Genomic DNA, 20063 nt, shown 5'->3' on the forward strand with positions numbered 1-20063 from the left:
GCTGACTCCTTGTTTGGGACTTGTTTCAGTGCCCTGGTTGCTTCATGCTATACAAAAAATTTTAAATGTTAGGCAACCCTAATATTGAGGATTCTTTAAAGGAAAAGTATATGCATTCAAATAAACAAGTAAGCAGTATTTTATTTTTTATTTTAAAACAGTATTTTATTTTATTTTATTTTATTTATTTTGGCTGGTCCAGGGATCAAATCCATGCCACAGCAGTGACAACACCAGATCCTCAATCAATCCACTGAGCCACCAGGAAACTCCCAAAAAGGTATTTTTAAAAAAATTTTATAATTAAAACATAGTTGATTTACGATGTTGTGCCAATTTCTACTGTACAGCAAATGACTCAGTCATACATATAAATGCATTCTTTTTTATATTATTTTCCATCATGGTCTATCCCAGGAGATTAGATACAGTTCCCTGTGCTGTGCAGTAGGACCCCATTGCCCATCCATTCTAAATATAATAGTTTGCATCTACTAACCCCAAACTCCCAGTCCATCCCATTGCCTCCCCACTACGCCTTGACAACCACAAGTCTGTTCTCCATCATGCCTGGGATTTAATGGGTATTAACAAATAGATAATTACTGATGAATGACTACTTATTGAATAAAAGTTACTGCATGCTTATTGATTTATTTTATATATTTTTAAAGATTTAATCCATAACACCCAGGCCACAATATTAGTGGCAGATTTAGAGGCATACCAGTCTGGCACAGTGCCCAGGTTTTTCTCCCTTAGCAATGATCCTTAAATGACTTTTGGGGAAAGCACCACACCTGGCTTCCCAACGGTCCAAGAAGTGGCAGCCAGGGCCCTGACTGGCAGGACTCTGTCCGTGGCAATGAATTGACCAACCAGTGCCTGGGCCCTGACTCATGAACATATGACCCTCTCTCTCCTTTACTAGTGCTTGGCAGAAGTTCTGAGAAGGTAGACTTTAGTCCAATTGCATCTAGAGCACCAGATGACACTTATTTGTCTAGCTGTCAATATTTTTTTTCAGGTTGGCCAGACCCTATATTGAATTCTCTAACCAAAACATAAATGCCTACACATTCTTCCATCCTTCTGATAGGCACTCTATCTGCAAAACAGAGACAGATCACGGGCGTGGAGAACAGACTTGTGTTTGCCAGGGGGAGGGGGAGGGAGTGGGATGGACTGGGAGTTTGCAGTTCATAGATGCAAACTATTGCATTTGGAGTGAATAAGCAATGAGATCCTGCTGTATAGCACAGGGAATCATATCCAGGATGGAAGATAATATGAGAAAAAAAAGATATACACATATATAACTGGATTACTTTGCTGTATAGCAGAATTTGAAAAAACATCATATCAACTATAATAAAAATTTTTAAAATTTTTTTAAAAAGTTTGTCTGACATGTTCTTTGGCTTCTCCAAAAATCTACTCTGTATACATATTCAGCCACTGAGGCAGTATGCTTTGTGACTCAAAAGAACTTCAAAGATGGACACTCAAGCATTCCACAAGTCACAGCTGTTTCTCAGCACCAGTATCTGCCATCACTACAGCATCTCTGTCAAGACCCAGGTGCTTTGTACTCAGGCACAGCAAGGACAAGGAGCTCAGAATGGCCAATCTTGCCATGGAACTCAGCATTGACTCCACACAAACACTACCAACCAAGCTATGAACTAACCCACTGTTACATACATCAGGGACCAGGTGGGAAATATATTAGGCTTTGGTGGCCACACAGGTGCTACTGCAACAACTCTACATACCACTACGGCACAAAAGCAGCCACAGACAGTCCATAAATAAACGTGTATGGTTATGTTCCAATAAAACCTTATAGACGTGAATTCAAATGTCATCTAATTTTCATATCACAAAATATTATTCTTTGTGTTTTTTTCCCCCAAGCACTTAAAACTATACCATCATTCTTAGCTCACCAGTTGTACACAAACAGGCAGTAGCATAAAATACCCTTGGAGTGCACTGTTCTTGCAGCCAGGCTTTTAAATGTCCCCTGACTGGGGCAGACATACTCACCAGAAATGCTCAGAACAAGCCTAATGCTGCTTATGGAGAACAGGGATTGAATGTGTCTACACTCTAGACCTTCTGATCTGTTTCCCCAAAAGGAGTCTGGTTGAAAATCACAAAAAGAATCTAGTGTGAGAATAAGAACTTCAGAGAAGAGAGTATTTTTTCAAGGGGCCTTCTAGATCTTGCTTAAGATTTGGTAGCTATCATAAGGGCATGAGAAGGAGTTCCTGTCATGGCTCAGCAAGTTAAGAACCCAAAATAGTGTCTGTGAGGATGCAGGCTCAATACCTGGCCTTGTTCAGTGGGTTTAAGGATCCGTCATGGCTGCAAGCTGCAGTGTAGGTGGCAGATGTGGCTCAGATCCAGCATTGCTGTGGCTGTGGCATAGGCCTCAGCTGCAGCTCCAATTTGATGCCATCCCAGGAATTTCCATATGCCACAGGTGTAAAAGACCAAAAATAAAATAAAATAAGGCATGGGAAACCATTAAAGGAATACCATAATGATACTGCCTTTCTTCTAGAATATACAAAATGGACTAGAGTAGGCAGGAATGAATTATAGGAGGATATGGCCATTGTCAGTCAAGGATGACAGAGGCCAGGGTGAAGGTGGCAAAGTCACAAAGGAGTAGGAGAGACTTAAATTTCAGCATTGAACCCAAGGAAGTGTTATATGAAAAAAATAAAAAGGAGAGAAAGAAAAGTCTGCTTGAACCTTCCACACTTCCCTTAAATAAGGCAACTATTTGACAATTCATTTGGGCAGGATAAAAGCAATGAAGTGGAGAAGAAAAACCAAAGGAAGGGTGATCTCAGTGCCCTGGGTGGCAAAACCCATTTTTCTTTTCTCCATAAATCACTGAGTGTAGCGGTTTTCATGATTTCCTGGCACCAAGGTGGTCTAAGGGTGGGTACTCCATATGTTTTTAACACTCCCTCTGGAGAGTGAAGGGAAAAAACGTCCTACATTCTATTAGAAACTCCAGCCTATTGCTACTTTATGGCTTATTTAAAGAAGTCTGTAAAAAATCAATGTCTGTGAATATTAGAGTTTAACTTTTAGCTGTGAGGTTGAGATACCACCAGTCTGTTTGGTGAGTAAACTTCCACAATGGTAGGGCAGCAGATTAAAAGTCTTTGAAAAGATGGTTCTTTTGGAGACAGGACTTCTGTTTCAACCATATGCACTATTCAAAAAATTTCAGGCCAACCTACTTGCTTTTTTTTTTTTTTTTTTTTTTTTTTCTCTTTTTTAGTGCTGCACCCGTGGCATATGGAGGCTCCCAGGCTTGTGGTCGTATTGGAATTACAGCCACCAGCCTACACCATAGCCACAGCAACAAAGGATCCAAGCCGCATCTGTGACCTATACCACAGCTCACGGCAATGCCAGATCCTTAACCCACTGAGCAAGGCCAGAGATCGAACCTGCATCCTCATGGATACTAGTCAGATTCGTTTCCACCGTGCCACAATGGGAACTCCCCAACCTATTCCTTGCCTCGAGGTTTGTGACATGTTCTGGGGAAAGACTACAGGTTTGGAAACACTATGCTTCCCTCTGGTCTCTCCCCTCCCTGGTACCTGCACACTCTTTCCATTCAAGGAACATTATTTTCCTACTAGCAAAATGGAGCAACCATTTCATTTTTTAGTTAATATAGAAACGATATGAAAGAACAACACATCACCTTTATGTAGACCTATGTACCCATGTTAAAAACATGGTTTCTTTATTCACTCTCAATATACCACATAGATCAAAGAAAATTACTAACTCACTGAGCCCCAAAGTACACCTTAGTCCATATAGGTTCTTTATTTTTCCATTTTTCATAATTGTATTGCTAGAAAATTACATAGACACCTACTGACAATTATCATTGAGAATTAACATTTTAAATATTCTTTTATTTATTTATTTATTTTTTTTGTCTTTTTAGGGCCACACCAGCGGCATATGGAGGTTCCCAGGCTAGGGGTCCAATCAGAGCTGTAGTCACTGGCCTACACCAGAGCCACAGCAACGCGGGATCTGAGCCGCTTCTGCAACCTACACCATAGCCACAGCAACAAAGGACCCAAGCCGCATCTGTGACCTATACCAAAGCTCACGGCAATGCCAGATCCTCAACCCACTGAGTGAGGCCAGGGATCAAACCTGCATCTTCATGGATGCTAGTCAGATTCGTTTCCACTGAGCCATGAATTTAGAAGGAAATTCTCCTTTAAAATATTACCCTTTGAACCCTGACACCTATGGTCAATTAATCTTTGACAAGGAGGCAAGAACATAAAATGGGAAAAAGAAAGTCTATTCAGCAAGCATTGCTGGGAAACCTGGACAGCTGCATGCAAAGCAATGAAACTAGAACACACCCTCACACCATGCATAAAAATAAACTCCAAATGGCTGAGAGACTTAAATATACGACAGGACACCATCAAACTCCTAGAAGAAAATATAGGCAAAACACTCTCTGACATCAACCTTATGAATATTTTCTCAGGTCCGTCTCCCAAAGCAATAGAAATAGAGCAAAAATAAACCCATGGGACCTCATCAAGCTGAAAAGCTTTTGCACAGCAAAGGAAACCCAAGAGAAAACAAAAAGACAACTTACACAATGGGAGAAAATAGTTTCAAATGATGCAACCGACAAGGGCTTAATCTCTAGGATATACAAGCAACTTATACAACCCAACAGCAAAAAAGCCAATCAATCAATGGAAAAATGGGCAAAAGACCTGAATAGACATTTCTCCAAAGAAGATATACAGATGGCCAGCAAGCACATGAAAAAATGCTCAACATCGCTGATTATAAGAGAAATGCAAATCAAAACTACCATGAGATACCACCTCACACCAGTCAGAATGGCCATCATAATAAATCCACAAATAGCAAGTGCTGGAGGGGTGTGGAGAAAAGGGAACCCTCCTGCACTGTTGGTGGGAATGTAAACTGGTACAGCCACTATGGAGAACAGTTTGGAGATACCTTAGAAATCCATGCATAGAACTTCCATACGACCCAGCAATCCCACTCTTGGGCATATATCTGGACAAAACTCTACTTAAAAGAGACACATGCACCCGCATGTCCATTGCAGCACTCTTCACAATAGCCAGGACATGGAAACAACCCAAATATCCATCGACAGATGATTGGATTCGGAAGAGGTGGTATATATACACAATGGAATACTACTCAGCCATAAAAAAGGATGACATAATGCCATTTGCAGCAACATGGATGGAACTAGAGAATCTCATCCTGAGTGAAATGAACCAGAAAGACAAAGACAAATACCATATGATACCACTTATAACTGGAATCTAATATCCAGCACAAATGAACATCTCCTCAGAAAAGAAAATCATGGACTTGGAAAAGACTGTGGTTGCCTGATGGGAGGGGGAGGGAGTGGGAGGGATCGGGAGCTTGGGCTTATCAGATGCAACTTAGAATAGATTTACAAGGAGATCCTGCTGAGTAGCATTGAGAACTTTGTCTAGATACTCATGTGGGTGGGGAAAAAAAAATGTAATTGTAATGTATACATGTAAGGATAACTTGATCCCCTTGCTGTACAGTGGGAAAAGAAAAAAAAAAAAAAAAGAAAAAGAAAATATTACCCTTGATTCCCATTGTGGCTCATCCTGTTAAGAACCCAACAGACATAGCATCCATGAGGATGTGGGTTCGAAACCTGGCCTCACTCAGGGGGTTAAGGATCCAGCACTGCTGTGAGCTGTGGTGTAGTTTGCAGACGTGGCTTGGATGTGGCCTTGCCATGACTATGGTGTAGGCCTGCAGCTTCAGCTCCGATTTGGCCCCTTGCCTGGAAACTTTCATATGCGGCAGGTGTGGCCCTAAAAAAAAAGGAAAATATTCTCCTATTTTTAAAATATGTGCTTTTTACCTGGGCAATAGTTCTGTCAGGACACCAGCATCTAATGAGGAGAAGACGTCTAAAGCAGTCGAGAGATTTGTCATAGGCGTTTGGAAGGGGCTCCTCCTCAGGGTTTTCCTTATCAAACCAAATTTTCCACATTTTCTCATTTCTTGATATCTGAAAATACCAGGGGATAAGAAATGTGTCACACCACAGAAAAATCTTTCAGTAAGAGTACTATTTCTAATATAATATCTATTTCTCTCTTTCTGACCATTCCAGACACGTGTGAATGATATCCCTCGACTATTTTTTTCTTAAGTTTTATATCTTAGTGCCAAAAAGTTTGAGAGTCTAAAATCAAATAGGATTTGCTCTAAAGTCAGTCTGTACGAACCCCAGCCTACAGCTCCTTTTAAAGGAGGGAGAGTCCTGAGTTGTTCAATATCTTCTATGCCTTTGTGATAACAAATCTGTAAAGAATAGAGTCCAAGGGAAATTCATTTTCATTATTTTAAGGAAATATGTTTTACTCCATGAGAACCAAGTCTTACCCACTTATGTGTCTTCATTTCCCAGGACCATTCTTGGAACAAAAGAAGACACTTAGTACTTTTTTTTTTTTTTTTTTTTTTTTTTTTGCTTTTTAGGGCCACACCCACGGCACATGGAAGTTCCCAGGTTAGGGGTTGAATCAGAGCTGCAGCTGCCAGCCTACAACACAGCCACAGCAAGGGGGATCTGAGCCATATCTGCGACTTCAACATCACAGCAACGTCAGATCTCCAACCCACTGAGCGAAGCCAGGGATTGAACCTGTATCTTCATTAATAATGGCTGTATTTGTTTTCTCTGTACCACAATGGGAACTCCTAATAAATGTTTATTCTTGAAGTTTTTTGGTCAATACTCTATTATCTAGAGTAATTTGAAATGTACCACTTAATGCCACCGTCAAATGAAAAAATCAGGAGTTCCTGTCGTGGCGCAGTGGTTAACGAATCGACTAGGAACCATGAGGTTACGGGTTCGGTCCCTGCCCTTGCTCAGTGGGTTAACGATCCAGCGTTGCCGTGAGCTGTGGTGTAGGTTGCAGACACGGCTCGGATCCCGCGTTGCTGTGGCTCTGGTGTAGGCCGGTGGCTACAGCTCCAATTCAGCCCCTAGCCTGGGAACCTCCATATGCCGCAGGAGCAGCCCAAGAAATAGCAACAACAACAACAACAACAACAACAACAAAAAAGAGAGACAAAAAAGACAAAAAAAAAAAATCACACTTGCTTCCCTTAGGCAATTGTTAGAGGAAAAAACATAGTTCGTTATCCTTTGAAGCTTAAAAAAGCAAAGAGAGATAAGCATTATATGGGCAAGCGTCTCAAAACCATAGAATAAACAACATCTGCAGATAAACATAATTTTATGTTCTCTGGAATATTCCCTTTGATTAAAGCCCCAAGTGTCTATCTTGGAGGTCTAATCAAAGAAAAAAACATTTGGGTTCATATTTAGAAAATAGCATGTAAAATAAAAAAACAGTCTCTTTCAGTCATGAAAGACTACATAATGCAGAGGGATTTCAGGTATAAAATATAATCTCCAGAAGACAGCTATGACAGATAATGATCCAGGAAAGGTCACTAGGAGCCATCCCAGGGGAATAAGTTAGAGTGAACTAAAATCCCTCAAAGGAAAGTTATTTAACCCAAGAGAATGGTTTGTAATCCTAATTACATGGCAATCACTAGGTGTAAGCCAAACCATAAAAATACAGCAGAACTTCAGCTTCTGGTCACCTTCAACTTGCAAAGTCAAGACCCAAAGATGGGACAAATGGTACCATATCATTTATATGTGGAATTTAAAATATGATACAAATGAGAAACAACTCACAGAGAAAACAAACTTATGGTTACCAAAGGGGAAAGGAGTGGAGGAAGGGTAAATTAGGAGTTTGGGATTAGTAGATACAAACTATTACATATAAAAAATACGATGGCATTAACAATACTAGACATAGCCTCTACCAGGCTAAGACCGTGCGGAGTGTGAGGCAGAGGGGGAGGCTGTGCTGCGAGGGGTACTCTATGATACTAACCATATGGGACAAGAAATAAAAAAAAAAAAAAAAAAAAAAAAAAAAAAAAAAAAAAAAAAAAAAAAAAAAAAAAAAACTATAGCACAGGGAGCTGTACTCAGTATCTTGTAATAAACCATAATGGAAAAGAATATGAAAAAAGAATATATACACATAACTGAATCACTTTGCAGTACAACAGAAATTAATACAATGTTGTAAGTTAACTACACTTCAATTAAAAAAAATTAACCAGCATTAGGACATTTTATGGTCAAAAAAATTCTTCAACTTGCAGCTAAATAAAACAGCTTTGCCGTCCACGTGACTTCTCTCTGGTCATCAGATTTTCAAGGGCCTGTTTCCTGGCTTGTCCCAATTCAGCTTTCTATACCCAACTTCCATGATACTGACATAGACACAATTCACCAGGAATTAGCTGATTATGAAGGGACAATAACTTCCATAAAGATAAAAGGCCAGGTGTTTGTTTGTATTAGCATCATACACAGATGCCTAGCTAGGACAGTGTAACGAGAAAAGAGAGAGGAACAAGAGGCAAGAAAGGATACTTAGCATCTGGAGGTGAGCTGTTCATATTTCTTTTCGTTTAACCTCTAGAAAAAAAGGCAAAACCTTTTAAGCATATCTAATCATTTAATCTGATTGAATCTGTTTTCCCATTTATGCGTGTCCAATTGGTTATACTGATATATGACCTAGGACAGCATTAGTTAAACTTCCTGGGCAACTAATTTCTCCTGCAGGACCAGCCTGCTGTATCAGAGTATGACTAAGCTGGAGAAGGTCAATCACTGGTCCTATCATTTTCAGAGTGACAATAGTAAGAAGACTCTCTCTTCCCCAAATAGTGTAAACAGAGATAAATCAGGAAGCTGCTTACTGTGAGATGACCATAAAGCTTATTCAAAAAACAAGTCACCTGATCAAGGACATCAGAAAACTGTCTAAGTTTGCTAAGTTCCACCAAATTCAGCCAGGTCATGTCCAGGATCCATTTAGATGGTTTAGGAGGACAGGCTTTCAAGTCCAAAGAGGCGCCACCTTTCAAGTTAAACACAGAAAGTTATTAAATTTTTCTTTCTTTACTATGAAGCAATCTCTTAATAAATACTTTAGCTGAAACTATCTTAATTTCAATTCTTTGACTACCTTGACATTTCTTAAACTCAGAAATACAAATCATAGTGACAAACTTTTTTATTTTTCATACACACACACACACACACACACACACACACACATATATTTTTGTCTTCTGTCCTTTTTTTTAGGGCTGCAGGAACTCCTAAAGTCTTAATACTTTTTTTTTTTTTTTTTTTTTGCTTTTTAGGGCCACACCCATGGCATAGGAAGGTTCCCAGGCTAGGGGTCGAATCAGAGCTGCAGCTGCCAGCCTACGCCACAGCCACAGAACACCAGATCCAAGCCATGTCTGCGGCTACACCACAGCTCATAGCAATGCCAGATCCTTAACCTACTCAGAAAGGCCAGGGATCGAACCCGCATCCTCATCTATACTAGTTGGGTTCATTAACCACTGAGCCACAATGGGAACTCCTAAACTTTAAATTTAATAAAGGAATAAATGATTTTAGAAAAACACTTTTAAGGATCAATAACATAGGTTTGGATCCAGGCAAGTGCTTAACTCCATGTGGCCAAAGTCTGGGACAAGCCAGCTCATCTGTCTGGGTCTCTGTTTCCAAATATATACAATGGGAATAATGAGGCCTGGGTGCTGTGATAATGAGAGAATGACAGCAAATATATGTGTAAAGCACTCAAAACAAGATCAAGGACAAAGCTGAGGGTCAATGTCAGCATTAAAAACTGCCAAATGTTGAGAAGTTCATTTGAAGGAGAGAATTTATCTAAAAATGTTAGTTGTACTACCCATGTTTGAAGCGTTCTTCTCTATAAATAAATCTATTATTTCCACCCATTTTGAGCACACCCCAAGGGCCCTGTGCTAGTCACTTATTTTTGGTCAATCTAACCACAACAAACGTTTCCATTTGATATAGACTCCTACTTTTTGCTGATGATTTATCTAAGCTCACATAACTCTCACAGCACCATAAAATAAATGACACCTTAAAAATGTTATTGTTGTCCATCCCAGAAAAACCAAGTGTGTGAACAATCATATTTTAAGTCAAAGCAAGAGTTAGCAAGGCTTCTATAGGATAAAATATACTGTTTAATAAATAACACCCATTAAAATGTTTCAAGGAAAATATGCTCTAAGCATAATTCTTAAAAGAATATAGCCAATCCATTTGGGCTACAGTGCTTTTTTGAACAGAGCGGGTCATAAACAAATAGTAATACTCAAGATATTTACTGAGCCAATTTCTACTTTATTCAAGTACCATGGACCCCCACTAAATTGCTGTCTTTTGCCAAATGCATCTTAGAATACTTCCAAAGTAAGTGGAAGAAAAGGTAAGTGAAGCCATTTCAGTGAAAATATTAGCTCATAAAATCAAAAAGTATTGCTTGTACACCAGGGAGCCATTAAAGACCTAAAGACAATGGCACTGTGTTGAAAAATGTCACACCAATTTCCATGAAAATGGTCCATTTTCCAACAAACCGAAAAGAATAAGATATTCACCACAGGGTTTGGGAGAAGCTATTCATGGAAAGGAGTGTTTCTTGTGGCCAAAGCATTTTTCATTGTTTAGTAGAGGATAACTATCATGAATATCTTGCCGCCTCAAAAAATGTACAATGAGCTGCAAGGAATATTGTAATGGTGGGGGGTGGGGGACATATTCCTGGACTTTGTGTGTGTGTGTGTGTGTGTGTGTGTGTGTGAGAGGAGAGAGAGAGAGAGAGAGAGAGTATAAACATTTATTATTATTACACCTGGTGAGATAGTTGATATTTCTATGGAGAACCATTAAAAATTGTGTTTTTTTTAATTTGAGTATAATTGATTTACAGTGTTGTGTCGATTTCTGCTGTATAGCATACTACCCAGTCGTACATATATATACATTCTTTTTCTCATACTATCTTCCAAAGAACAAAATAATGCCATTTGCAGCAACACGGATGCAACTAGAGAGTCTCATATTTAGCAAAGTCAGTCAAAGAGAAAGACAAATACTCTATGATATCACTTATATGCATAATCTAAAATATGGCATAAATGATCCTATCTACAAAATACATGGACTTCTGATGAATAACCAGCTGGGATAGGAGTAATTCAAAATAAATACTCAAGATTATTAAAATTATGCCAGTTCCTTCATCCCTCAAACCTTCACTTTGGGGAAAAGTAGGTTTAAATCTTCACCATAATACTTTGTAAAAGTGATACATGCTTATAATGAAATATTTCTACAAGTCATCCCACACATCATGAAGTGGCATAGCTAAGGCAGATGTTGAAAGCGATACAAGGAGTTTCCACTGTGTCTCAGCAGGTTAAGAACCTGACTAATCTCCATGAGGGTGCATGTTTGATCCCTGCCCTCACTCAGTGAGTTAGTATTCAGCATTGCCATGAGCTGCGGTGTAGGTTGCAGACACAGCTCAATCCAGCATTGCTATGCCTATGGCGTAGGCTGGCAGCTGCAGCTTCAGTTGGACCCCTAGCCTGAGAACTTCTATATGCCACAGGTATGGCCCTAAAAAAAAGAGTCACCTAGGCTGATACTTTCCATCTTAGAGATGAGTAAATGAAAAGATCAGTACCAAAACACTGCTGCTATCCAAATAACATTTTCAGACAAGGGATTTTAAATTCCTCATGGAAGAAGTTCACATCATTGGGTAGCTTTCACCAACGAACTAGCAAAGGGAAACCTTATGAAACTCTATGTCCTAAAGCAGTACAAGAATAGCTGTTGAACACCAAAGGCCCACAAAAACCTGTCCAACTTTGCAAGGCTCATACTAATCAAAATAAACTAAAAAAACTAAATATAACAATGCCTATCCTTTGCTGAGCATATTCCATGTGCCAGGGTTTATATAAACTGTGTGAATGCATGATAAATCCTATTATGTAGATTTGAGTATCCTTGTTTCACAGCTGAGGCAACTGAAGCTTGAAAACATTAAGTAATCTGCTCAAAACCACTCATCCAAAAAGTGGAAAAGCCACTATTTTCCTTTAAGGTCTTCCAAACCCTAAATCCCATGTTCATTATCATCACGCCAAATTGTAACATGCTTTACAATTTTTCAACCCACTCCTGGACGCTATGTTCAATGTCATGTCCAGGAGGAAATGTATCTTGGGCTGCCCCTAGGAAGCTCTATCAGCTGGAGGACCATTCACTGAGGCCAGAAATCAGTAACACAGAAGGACTCACTGAAGAAGGCAACTCCTGTTTCTACATGTCTATCTAAGATGATGTCTCTCCAGACTATTCATTTTCCATGTGTTCCGATTTAGGAAACTTGGAAAATAAAGAAACCCAACAGACAAAGGTTCAAGGGTTAGAGACAATGATAGAAAGAGGAAGAGAGTTCATCCACAAATCATATATTTTTAAGTTTTCAAGTCTAACTGACAAGTCTTTCTTGCTACTATAAGACATGTGCATATGTGATCCACCCCCACATGCACCCTTCCCTCTTGCCCCCCACTGGGTCCTCTTCAAGTTCCTCTGCAAATCTATTCTCCCAGTAAAGTCATGAAAATCCACCTCCTTCCAAAGCAAGGTTGCCCCTTATCTTTAAAGATAAACCTTTATTTAGAAAACTATTGTAAACATGGTGTATAATGTTGATGGATTTGCATATGTTGAACCATCCTTGTGAACTGGGATGAATCCCACCTGGTCGTGGTGTATGATCTTTTTTATATGTTGTTGGATTCGCTTGGCTAAAATTTTGTTGAGAATTTTTGTGTCTATATTCATCAAAGATATTGGCCTATAGTTTTCTTTTTTGGTGGTATCTTTGTCTGGTTTTGGAATTACAGTGATGGTGGTATCCTAGAATGTCTATAATGGAAAAAAATAAAAATCACTATTAAAAAATTAAAATTTTTTAATTTTAAAAAAGAGCTAAAAAAAGAGAAAGCTATTTTAGATAAAACCATTTTGACTCCAGCATCATTTCCACAGTTACTTCAAATATTTTTTGTCCATACATTGAAGAATATGATAGCAAATGTATGTTTCCCAGCTTTCCACAGGGCTGTATTGTTCCAGTGGCACAGGCAAGCTGTCTGTGAGCAATGCTGCAACAGATACAGAGGAAATATCCACAGGATGACGGCATGGTGGCCTCTTCCACTCTGCTCCAGTCGCCCTCATAGCTTTGCTTTGCCTCCATCATACTAGACTCCCTCTTCCTGGAGGCATTGATGTCTCCTCATCCTTCAACACTTTCCCCAAGTGTCCCCAGGACCAGAACCCTCTGCTCCTTTGGGCCTAGGCTCACCTGTCCATCTCTCTCGGAAGGCCTACAGCATTAGAGATCCCATTAAATGCCCCATTTAAAATGTTACCGTATGATATCACTTATTTGTGGAATCTAAAATATAACACAATTGAACCCATCTACAGAAGAGAAACAGATTCATAGACATAGAGAACAGACTTGTGGTTGCCAAGGGGTTGGGGGAGGGAGTGGGATGCCTGGGAGTTTGGGGTTAGTAGATGCAAACTATTACATTTATAATGGATAAGCAATGAGGTCTTACTCCATCCAATCTCTTGCGATAGACCATGATGGAGGAGAGTATGAGAAAAGGATTGTGTGTGTATGACCGGGTCTCTTTGCTACACAGCAGAAATTGGCACAACATGGTAAAGCAACTGTATTTTAATTTTTAAAAAATGTTAAACCTCTCATAATCCATATAACCTGCCTCTCCCCATCTCCCTTACCCTTCTCTGTTTTTTCCATGGTACTTATCACGTACTACACAATTTACTTATTGTTACTAGGTCCCCAAGTGCGTATTCTGTGTTTGGACACACAGTAGGTTCTCGATAAATATTCACACAACAAATGAGCAAATACATATCTCACATAAATGCAATCTTCAATGAAATGCAAGGAAACTGCTATTGCAAAAAAAAAAAAAAAAAAAACAACAAAATAATGACTGCACAGGACCTTCACAACAATTCCTACATCTGCACTTGTGCACAATGCTTTCTTTGGTTACACAGACCTTTAATAAGGGTGAGAAACTCTTCGTGCTTGACTCGGTTCCTCTGGATGTCGATCTTCAGGGCAAGAAGCAAGGTGAATAGGAATTTGTGCTCCTCATACAACCCGCGAGCCGTGTACTTATAAATCTCGTAGGTCATGTGTTCAATGATATTAGCGATTCTCTTGCTTGTAACTGGGCTCTTCACAGACCTGGAGAAGAGAACAGTTAAATCAGGCTCCCTTCCCTGCCCTTTTCAATTGTCCCTAAAAACAACATCTTGACTAGAAAATAAGTAACTCCGGAGGACCAATTTTTATTTTTTATACATCAAGTGTAAGCTTCCTAAATCCAAAATAACAAGCATTCTCTCAACATGAAATAACATAACTGAATCCTCAACATTGTCTGAATCAATTTTATCTGTGGGGCATTGTCACCAACAACAGTGTCTCGGGAATTTTCTTGTTTAACAGAAACTCGTGAAACCAAAGGAATCGGTCAATGATGAATGGTTGGTACAGCTTTCTCTGAGCATAAAAATGACAAAGGAGAGTGATTTAACACAATGGTAATTACACTCATGGTATATTAAAAGAGAAAAAGACTCTTAGTAGCAAAGAGAAAAGAAGTTATCAACACAATGTCATCATTCCAGCCCACAGATATAGAATTCAGCTTGGCTTCCTGGGTACAGAAGACGTACCGGGCTAAGGAAAGGTCAAACAAGCCAAGAAACTGGCGGAGCGAAGTCTGATACATCTCATTAACCAAGCGCATCTCCGTGATGAGGAAATAGAGGATGCTGCCCCGAGTAGCGACTGAAAGACAAAGAGCAAGTCAGCACTCCAGACGAGCTTGGAAAATAAATGACCCATGCACAAATCAGCCTAAACTCTGCACGAAAGCAACAGGTTTAACTTTTATGACTTATCAATGACTGACTACCAGCAATAGGAGTCTAGAGCCATGTCATCATATATATTGAATTCATCCTTACAAGCTTTGTTTAAATAGTCTGCTATTTCTGTTCATTAAATGATACTTTCCACTATAGAATCTCTAGATCCCCAATAAACATAGTTTATTATGTTTTTTTTCATAGGTAGAAAAGACAACCAATGGGCCAGCACAGTTTGTAACACTCGAAAAATTCTATAGTCATTGTAAGGACCTTCTTCTTCTTTTTTTTTTTTTCTTTTTACATTCTCACCTGTGGCCTACTGAATTTCTCAGGCTAGAGGTAGAATCAGAGCGGCAGCTGAGGCCTACACCACAGCAACACCGGATCTGAGCTGCATCTGTGACCTACACCACAGCTTGCAGCAACACCATCTCCTTAACCCACTGAGTGAGGCCAGGGATAGAACCCAAATCTTCAGAGACACTCTGTTGGGTTCTTAACATGCTGAATCACAATGAGAGCTCCAAGGACCTCATTCTTAAGCTCCATGAAGAAGCCCTCCCTAACCCTGGCCTCAAGTTGGCAAACCAAGGCATCAGTAGATATTGCTGCAATTAATTTTCCAAGAGGCATGATAAATACTAAAGGAATTGGATTCTTTTAGCAGATTCCCTTTGTAACCCATGGACAACACTGATCTTTCAACTGATGGGTAAAGTTGAAAAGCTCCCAGGTGACCAGGAAACTACCTTCCTAATACGAAGAGTACAAACAAAATACAGGCTTATGGTTACCAAATGATAAACAACTAGAGAATAGCCCACAGACATAGCATGAATTCCTTAGACTTTACTAATTTTTAGTCGGACATCCTTTAAAACTTCTCCTCTTGACTTCCTAGTTTAAAAAAAAAGTTCCTAGGGAGTTCCCTTCTTGGCTCAGTGGTTAACGAATCCGACTAGGAACAATGAGGTTGTGGATTCGATCCCTGGGCTTGCTCAGTGGGTTACATGTGGGTTAGCTGTGGTGTATGTAGGTCGAAGACGTGGCTCGGGTCCCGCGTTGCTGTGGCTCTGATGTAGGCTGGTGGCTACAGCTCCGATTAGACCCCTAGCCTGGGAACCTCCATATGCTGCGGGATCAGCCCTAGAAAAGGCAAAAAGACATTAAAAAAAAAAGTTCCTGGGAACTTTAAAGATCTCCCAACTAACATGAATTATAAGCACCTAGAGAATTTACGCCATTATAAAATTTCATCTCAATACTACTGAATATTTAAAGAAATGCCACAAAACATACATGGCCCCCCCACACTGAAGAGGCGTCTGCAAAACATCCTTACTTCAATTTCTCTAATTCTCATTTCTCGCTTCATTTTCCTGTGACATTTATCTTTCATTACCAAACTCACCAGGTCTGTATTCCTCCCGGGCTGAGTTAATTTGAATCTCTGTCTCCGCTGAAATTTCCAGCTTCTGTGTCACCTCCTCGGCTGTCTTTTTTGTGTTACTCAACACAAGGATGAGACTCTCATCTTCCACCAGAGAGCCCCAGGTACTCGTCAGACGGAAAGCAAATTATCTTCTAGCTCCTTCATCCTTCTTTTGTTTGCAGTTACGTCTTCCATGAGATGAGTTCTTTCTTTCTCCAACTCCTGTTCATTTGCATAAATACAATTTTCTTCCTTAATTAACAATTATTGTTTCTTCAAAAGTTAACCTAGGGGGCTGCTCTCCTAGATTGTGGTTATCATATTTGACTGTAGGAAATATGGAAATCAAAATAAGAGGAAGAGAGGAGTTCCCATTTCGGCTCAGTGGATTAGAACCTGACTACTATCCCTGAGGATGCGGGTAGATCCATGGCCTTGTTCAGTAGGTTAAGGATCCAACGTTGCTGCAAGCTGTGGTGTGGCTCACAGATTCGGCTCACAGACGTGGCTGTGGCGTAGGCCTCAGCTGAAGTTCTGATTCCACCCTAGCCTGGGCACTTCCATATGCCACAGGTATGAACGTAAAAAGAAAAAAAAAGAAGAAGAGGATTGAAGGAAGAAAGAATTGGTGGCCTATGATATAAAATTTGCTAGAAATATTAACAATAGCCCCTTTACCATCTATGCATTTCCTAAAGTCAAATCATTTTAAGTGACTTTTGTGATTGTATTTACTCATATTTTGAATTGAAATTTATTTGAAGACAAATATATGTATATACACATTATATATATATATATATATATGTCAGGTTAAATATATTAACTCTGGTTTCTTATTTAAAAGAGCTTTTCTGCTGTCTGAATGTGATGACTTTCAACTTACTTGATGAAATAGTATCCTATTTTGTGACCAGCAAGCTTCCAAATTTAGGCAGGCAAACAGCACTGCTCCGCAAGGTACATTTAAACTGAAAAATCATCTTGACCTGAAGAGATGCTGTTCCCTCAACAGAAGAGAAGTTCTGAATCTTTACTGAAAGACCTTTACGGGTAGCTGGGGAGAGGATGTCTTTAGAAGATTACTGTCCTTGTGAGGCTATTTCTTCCTCTTGATAGTCTGGAGAGGGACAGACAGTGAAAGAGAAGGAAAGAAAAGATGGGGCTGGTGAGGATGGGGGACGGAGGAAATGGCCATGACACTGAACAAGCCGGAGGCAGCAGAAAACCCAGAGACTGGGAGACAACAAAGAAGACAGGCTCTGGCACCGAGTCAAATTGTACATGAAAGTCAAATTGTTTCATGAGAGACTCTAACTTGAAGCAAATACAAGAATCACAAAAAGAAAAGAACAATGAGTAAATGGTTTTAAAAGTTTGAAGAGATATGTATTAGAAATTTTGCTTGTGGGAATTCTCATCGTGGCTTAGCAGAAATGAATCTGACTAGCATCCATGAGGACGCAGGTTCAATCCCTGGCTTCGCTCCATGGGTTAAGGATCTGGTGTTGCCGTGAGGTGTGGTGTAGGTCACAGACACACTTGGATCCCGAGTTGCTGTGGCTGTGGTGCAGGCTAGAGGCTACAGCGCCTATTCGACCCGAGCCTGGGAATCTCATATGCCGAGTATGGCCCTAAGAAGACAAAAAACAAAAACAAAGAAATTTTGCTTGAAAAGCTTTCTTAATATAGTGTCCACTCACAAGATGCCTACACTTGACAGCATTACTAAAGTTATATGCATTTCAGTGTAAATACAATGTGGGAAAATGAGGGTTAAATGCAGGTGATGCGAAGAGAAAGCACTGTTGGCAGTTCCGGTTGTGTAGCTGCCTGGACATATGGAGTAAATGATTAAATGCTATATTCCTTTTCAAACTGATAAACTGAACACATAGTGAACCAGAAAATCTAGTCATGACTTAGTGCCAGAAATAGAGACCTGAAAATTCTCCTTTTGTAAATGAGAACTATGAAGTTAAAAATAAAGGTTGTGGCAACAAAATGCATGAAGGCAAAGAGCAAAGAGCACTGGCCCTGTTTTACATTCCAGGCAGTTATCACTGTTGGTTGAAGAGTAACGGTGGGTGGGACCCTACTAGGCTCCCAATTCACGTTTTGAGCACAGGAAGTCAGGTCTGGGAACCATTCTAAAAAGGGAAAGTTCTTTCCTTAAGCAAAACAAAAGCTAAAACTTGCATCAGTTAATTCTTTGAGATGCAAGTAAAACCTGTTCTTATCATCTTTGTTTCCATGTGTTATTTGGTGACCTTTGAAAGCTTCCTTAGTGGTTATTTCCATTCATTTTTTTCACTAGATAAGAATTTCAAATTTGAGATAATGTAGAAATTAGTACAAACAAGTGACATTTAACAGCTACTATAAATTCCTTTCTATGAGCAGTTATAATAAATGCACTCATAATATGATTACACTAGGATATAAAGAGATAATAAAATTAAATGGAAATAATTTGAATATTTTTATTGCCATATTCCTAAATTTTACACACTGTCATTATCGTTTCTGAGTTCCTAAATGTGAGCCTGATAAAGTCCTGGCCTGAAGTCAGGGAAGGGAAGGAAGGTAAAGCAGTGGGAAGAGTGAGGATTTTGACAGGAAGGCATGTTTGAATCCTAACTCCCAGGACTTATTAGCTGCATGACCTTGGCCATGTTACTTAAGTCTGTAAGCCTCAGTTTCTTCATCGGCAAAATGGACACAGAAACAGCTCAGTAAGGAGTTCCTTAACAGTGAGCTAAGGATCCAGCCTGGCAGTAGCCATGGTGTAGGTTGCAGCTGTGGCTGGGACTTGATCCCTGGCTTGGGAACTTCCATATACCACGGTGTAGCCAAAAAAAAAAAAAAACCAAAAAGCAAACAGCTCAGTGAGTGATTGTGAGGATACCATATGGAAAGTAACATAATGTCTTTTCTATCAAAGGAAATCTTGGTTACTCCATTTTGCTCCGCCTTCCTGTAACCCCAACCCCCTCCTCTTTCTCTCTTCTCACAGTAACAATTGTTTTAATTAGCCACTGGAAGAACGTGCACCCTGACCTGACCTATGGGAAGAGGACAGGTAAATCATCTGCCTTAGGGATAAATAGGCACACATGCTTTTTGGAGTACCCTCACCCTTCTGCAGAAGTAAAGAGACTTGAGATTTCTTCTTGTCCATGTCTCACTTTCTGACACTGATGATCCGAGCCATGTCCCCAATAATCACTAGCAAATAGCTGAAACCAGTGACTGGATCATGACAGCTGCTCAGAATACATCTCTTCTCTTCTATCCTTCCTTGATTCTCTTCCCACATGGATTTTCAGATGCATTATAATGTTTTACAATGCAGTTTGAAAAATAAAATTATAAGTTGGCACAAAATAAATCTACTTTGGAATTTCACATATCATCATAAGAGCATGATAATGTAGCTGAAAAGAGATTTTTAGGAAAGAGAACTTTCTAATCTTTCGTTTACAATGCTAAGGATGCATGCTTTCATGTCTGCTGTAGAGGAGACCACAGGCTATCACATCCTCAAATTGCATC

The 20063-nt window shown here is 39.7% G+C and overlaps 1 protein-coding gene across 1 annotated transcript in view; it reads right to left on the minus strand.

Annotated features, from left to right (window-relative positions):
- Positions 1 to 20063, minus strand: part of DNAH5 (dynein axonemal heavy chain 5) — a 251923-nt gene that overhangs the window by 25568 nt on the left and 206292 nt on the right. Inside the window, 6 exon segments of the mRNA XM_021076646.1 lie at positions 5975 to 6124; positions 8965 to 9086; positions 14194 to 14384; positions 14879 to 14993; positions 16488 to 16646; positions 16649 to 16730. Coding sequence (XP_020932305.1) covers positions 5975 to 6124; positions 8965 to 9086; positions 14194 to 14384; positions 14879 to 14993; positions 16488 to 16646; positions 16649 to 16730 — 819 coding nt within the window.

The sequence above is a fragment of the Sus scrofa genome, chromosome 16 (genome assembly GCF_000003025.6).
Source record: "Sus scrofa isolate TJ Tabasco breed Duroc chromosome 16, Sscrofa11.1, whole genome shotgun sequence".
Lineage (NCBI taxonomy): Eukaryota > Metazoa > Chordata > Mammalia > Artiodactyla > Suidae > Sus > Sus scrofa.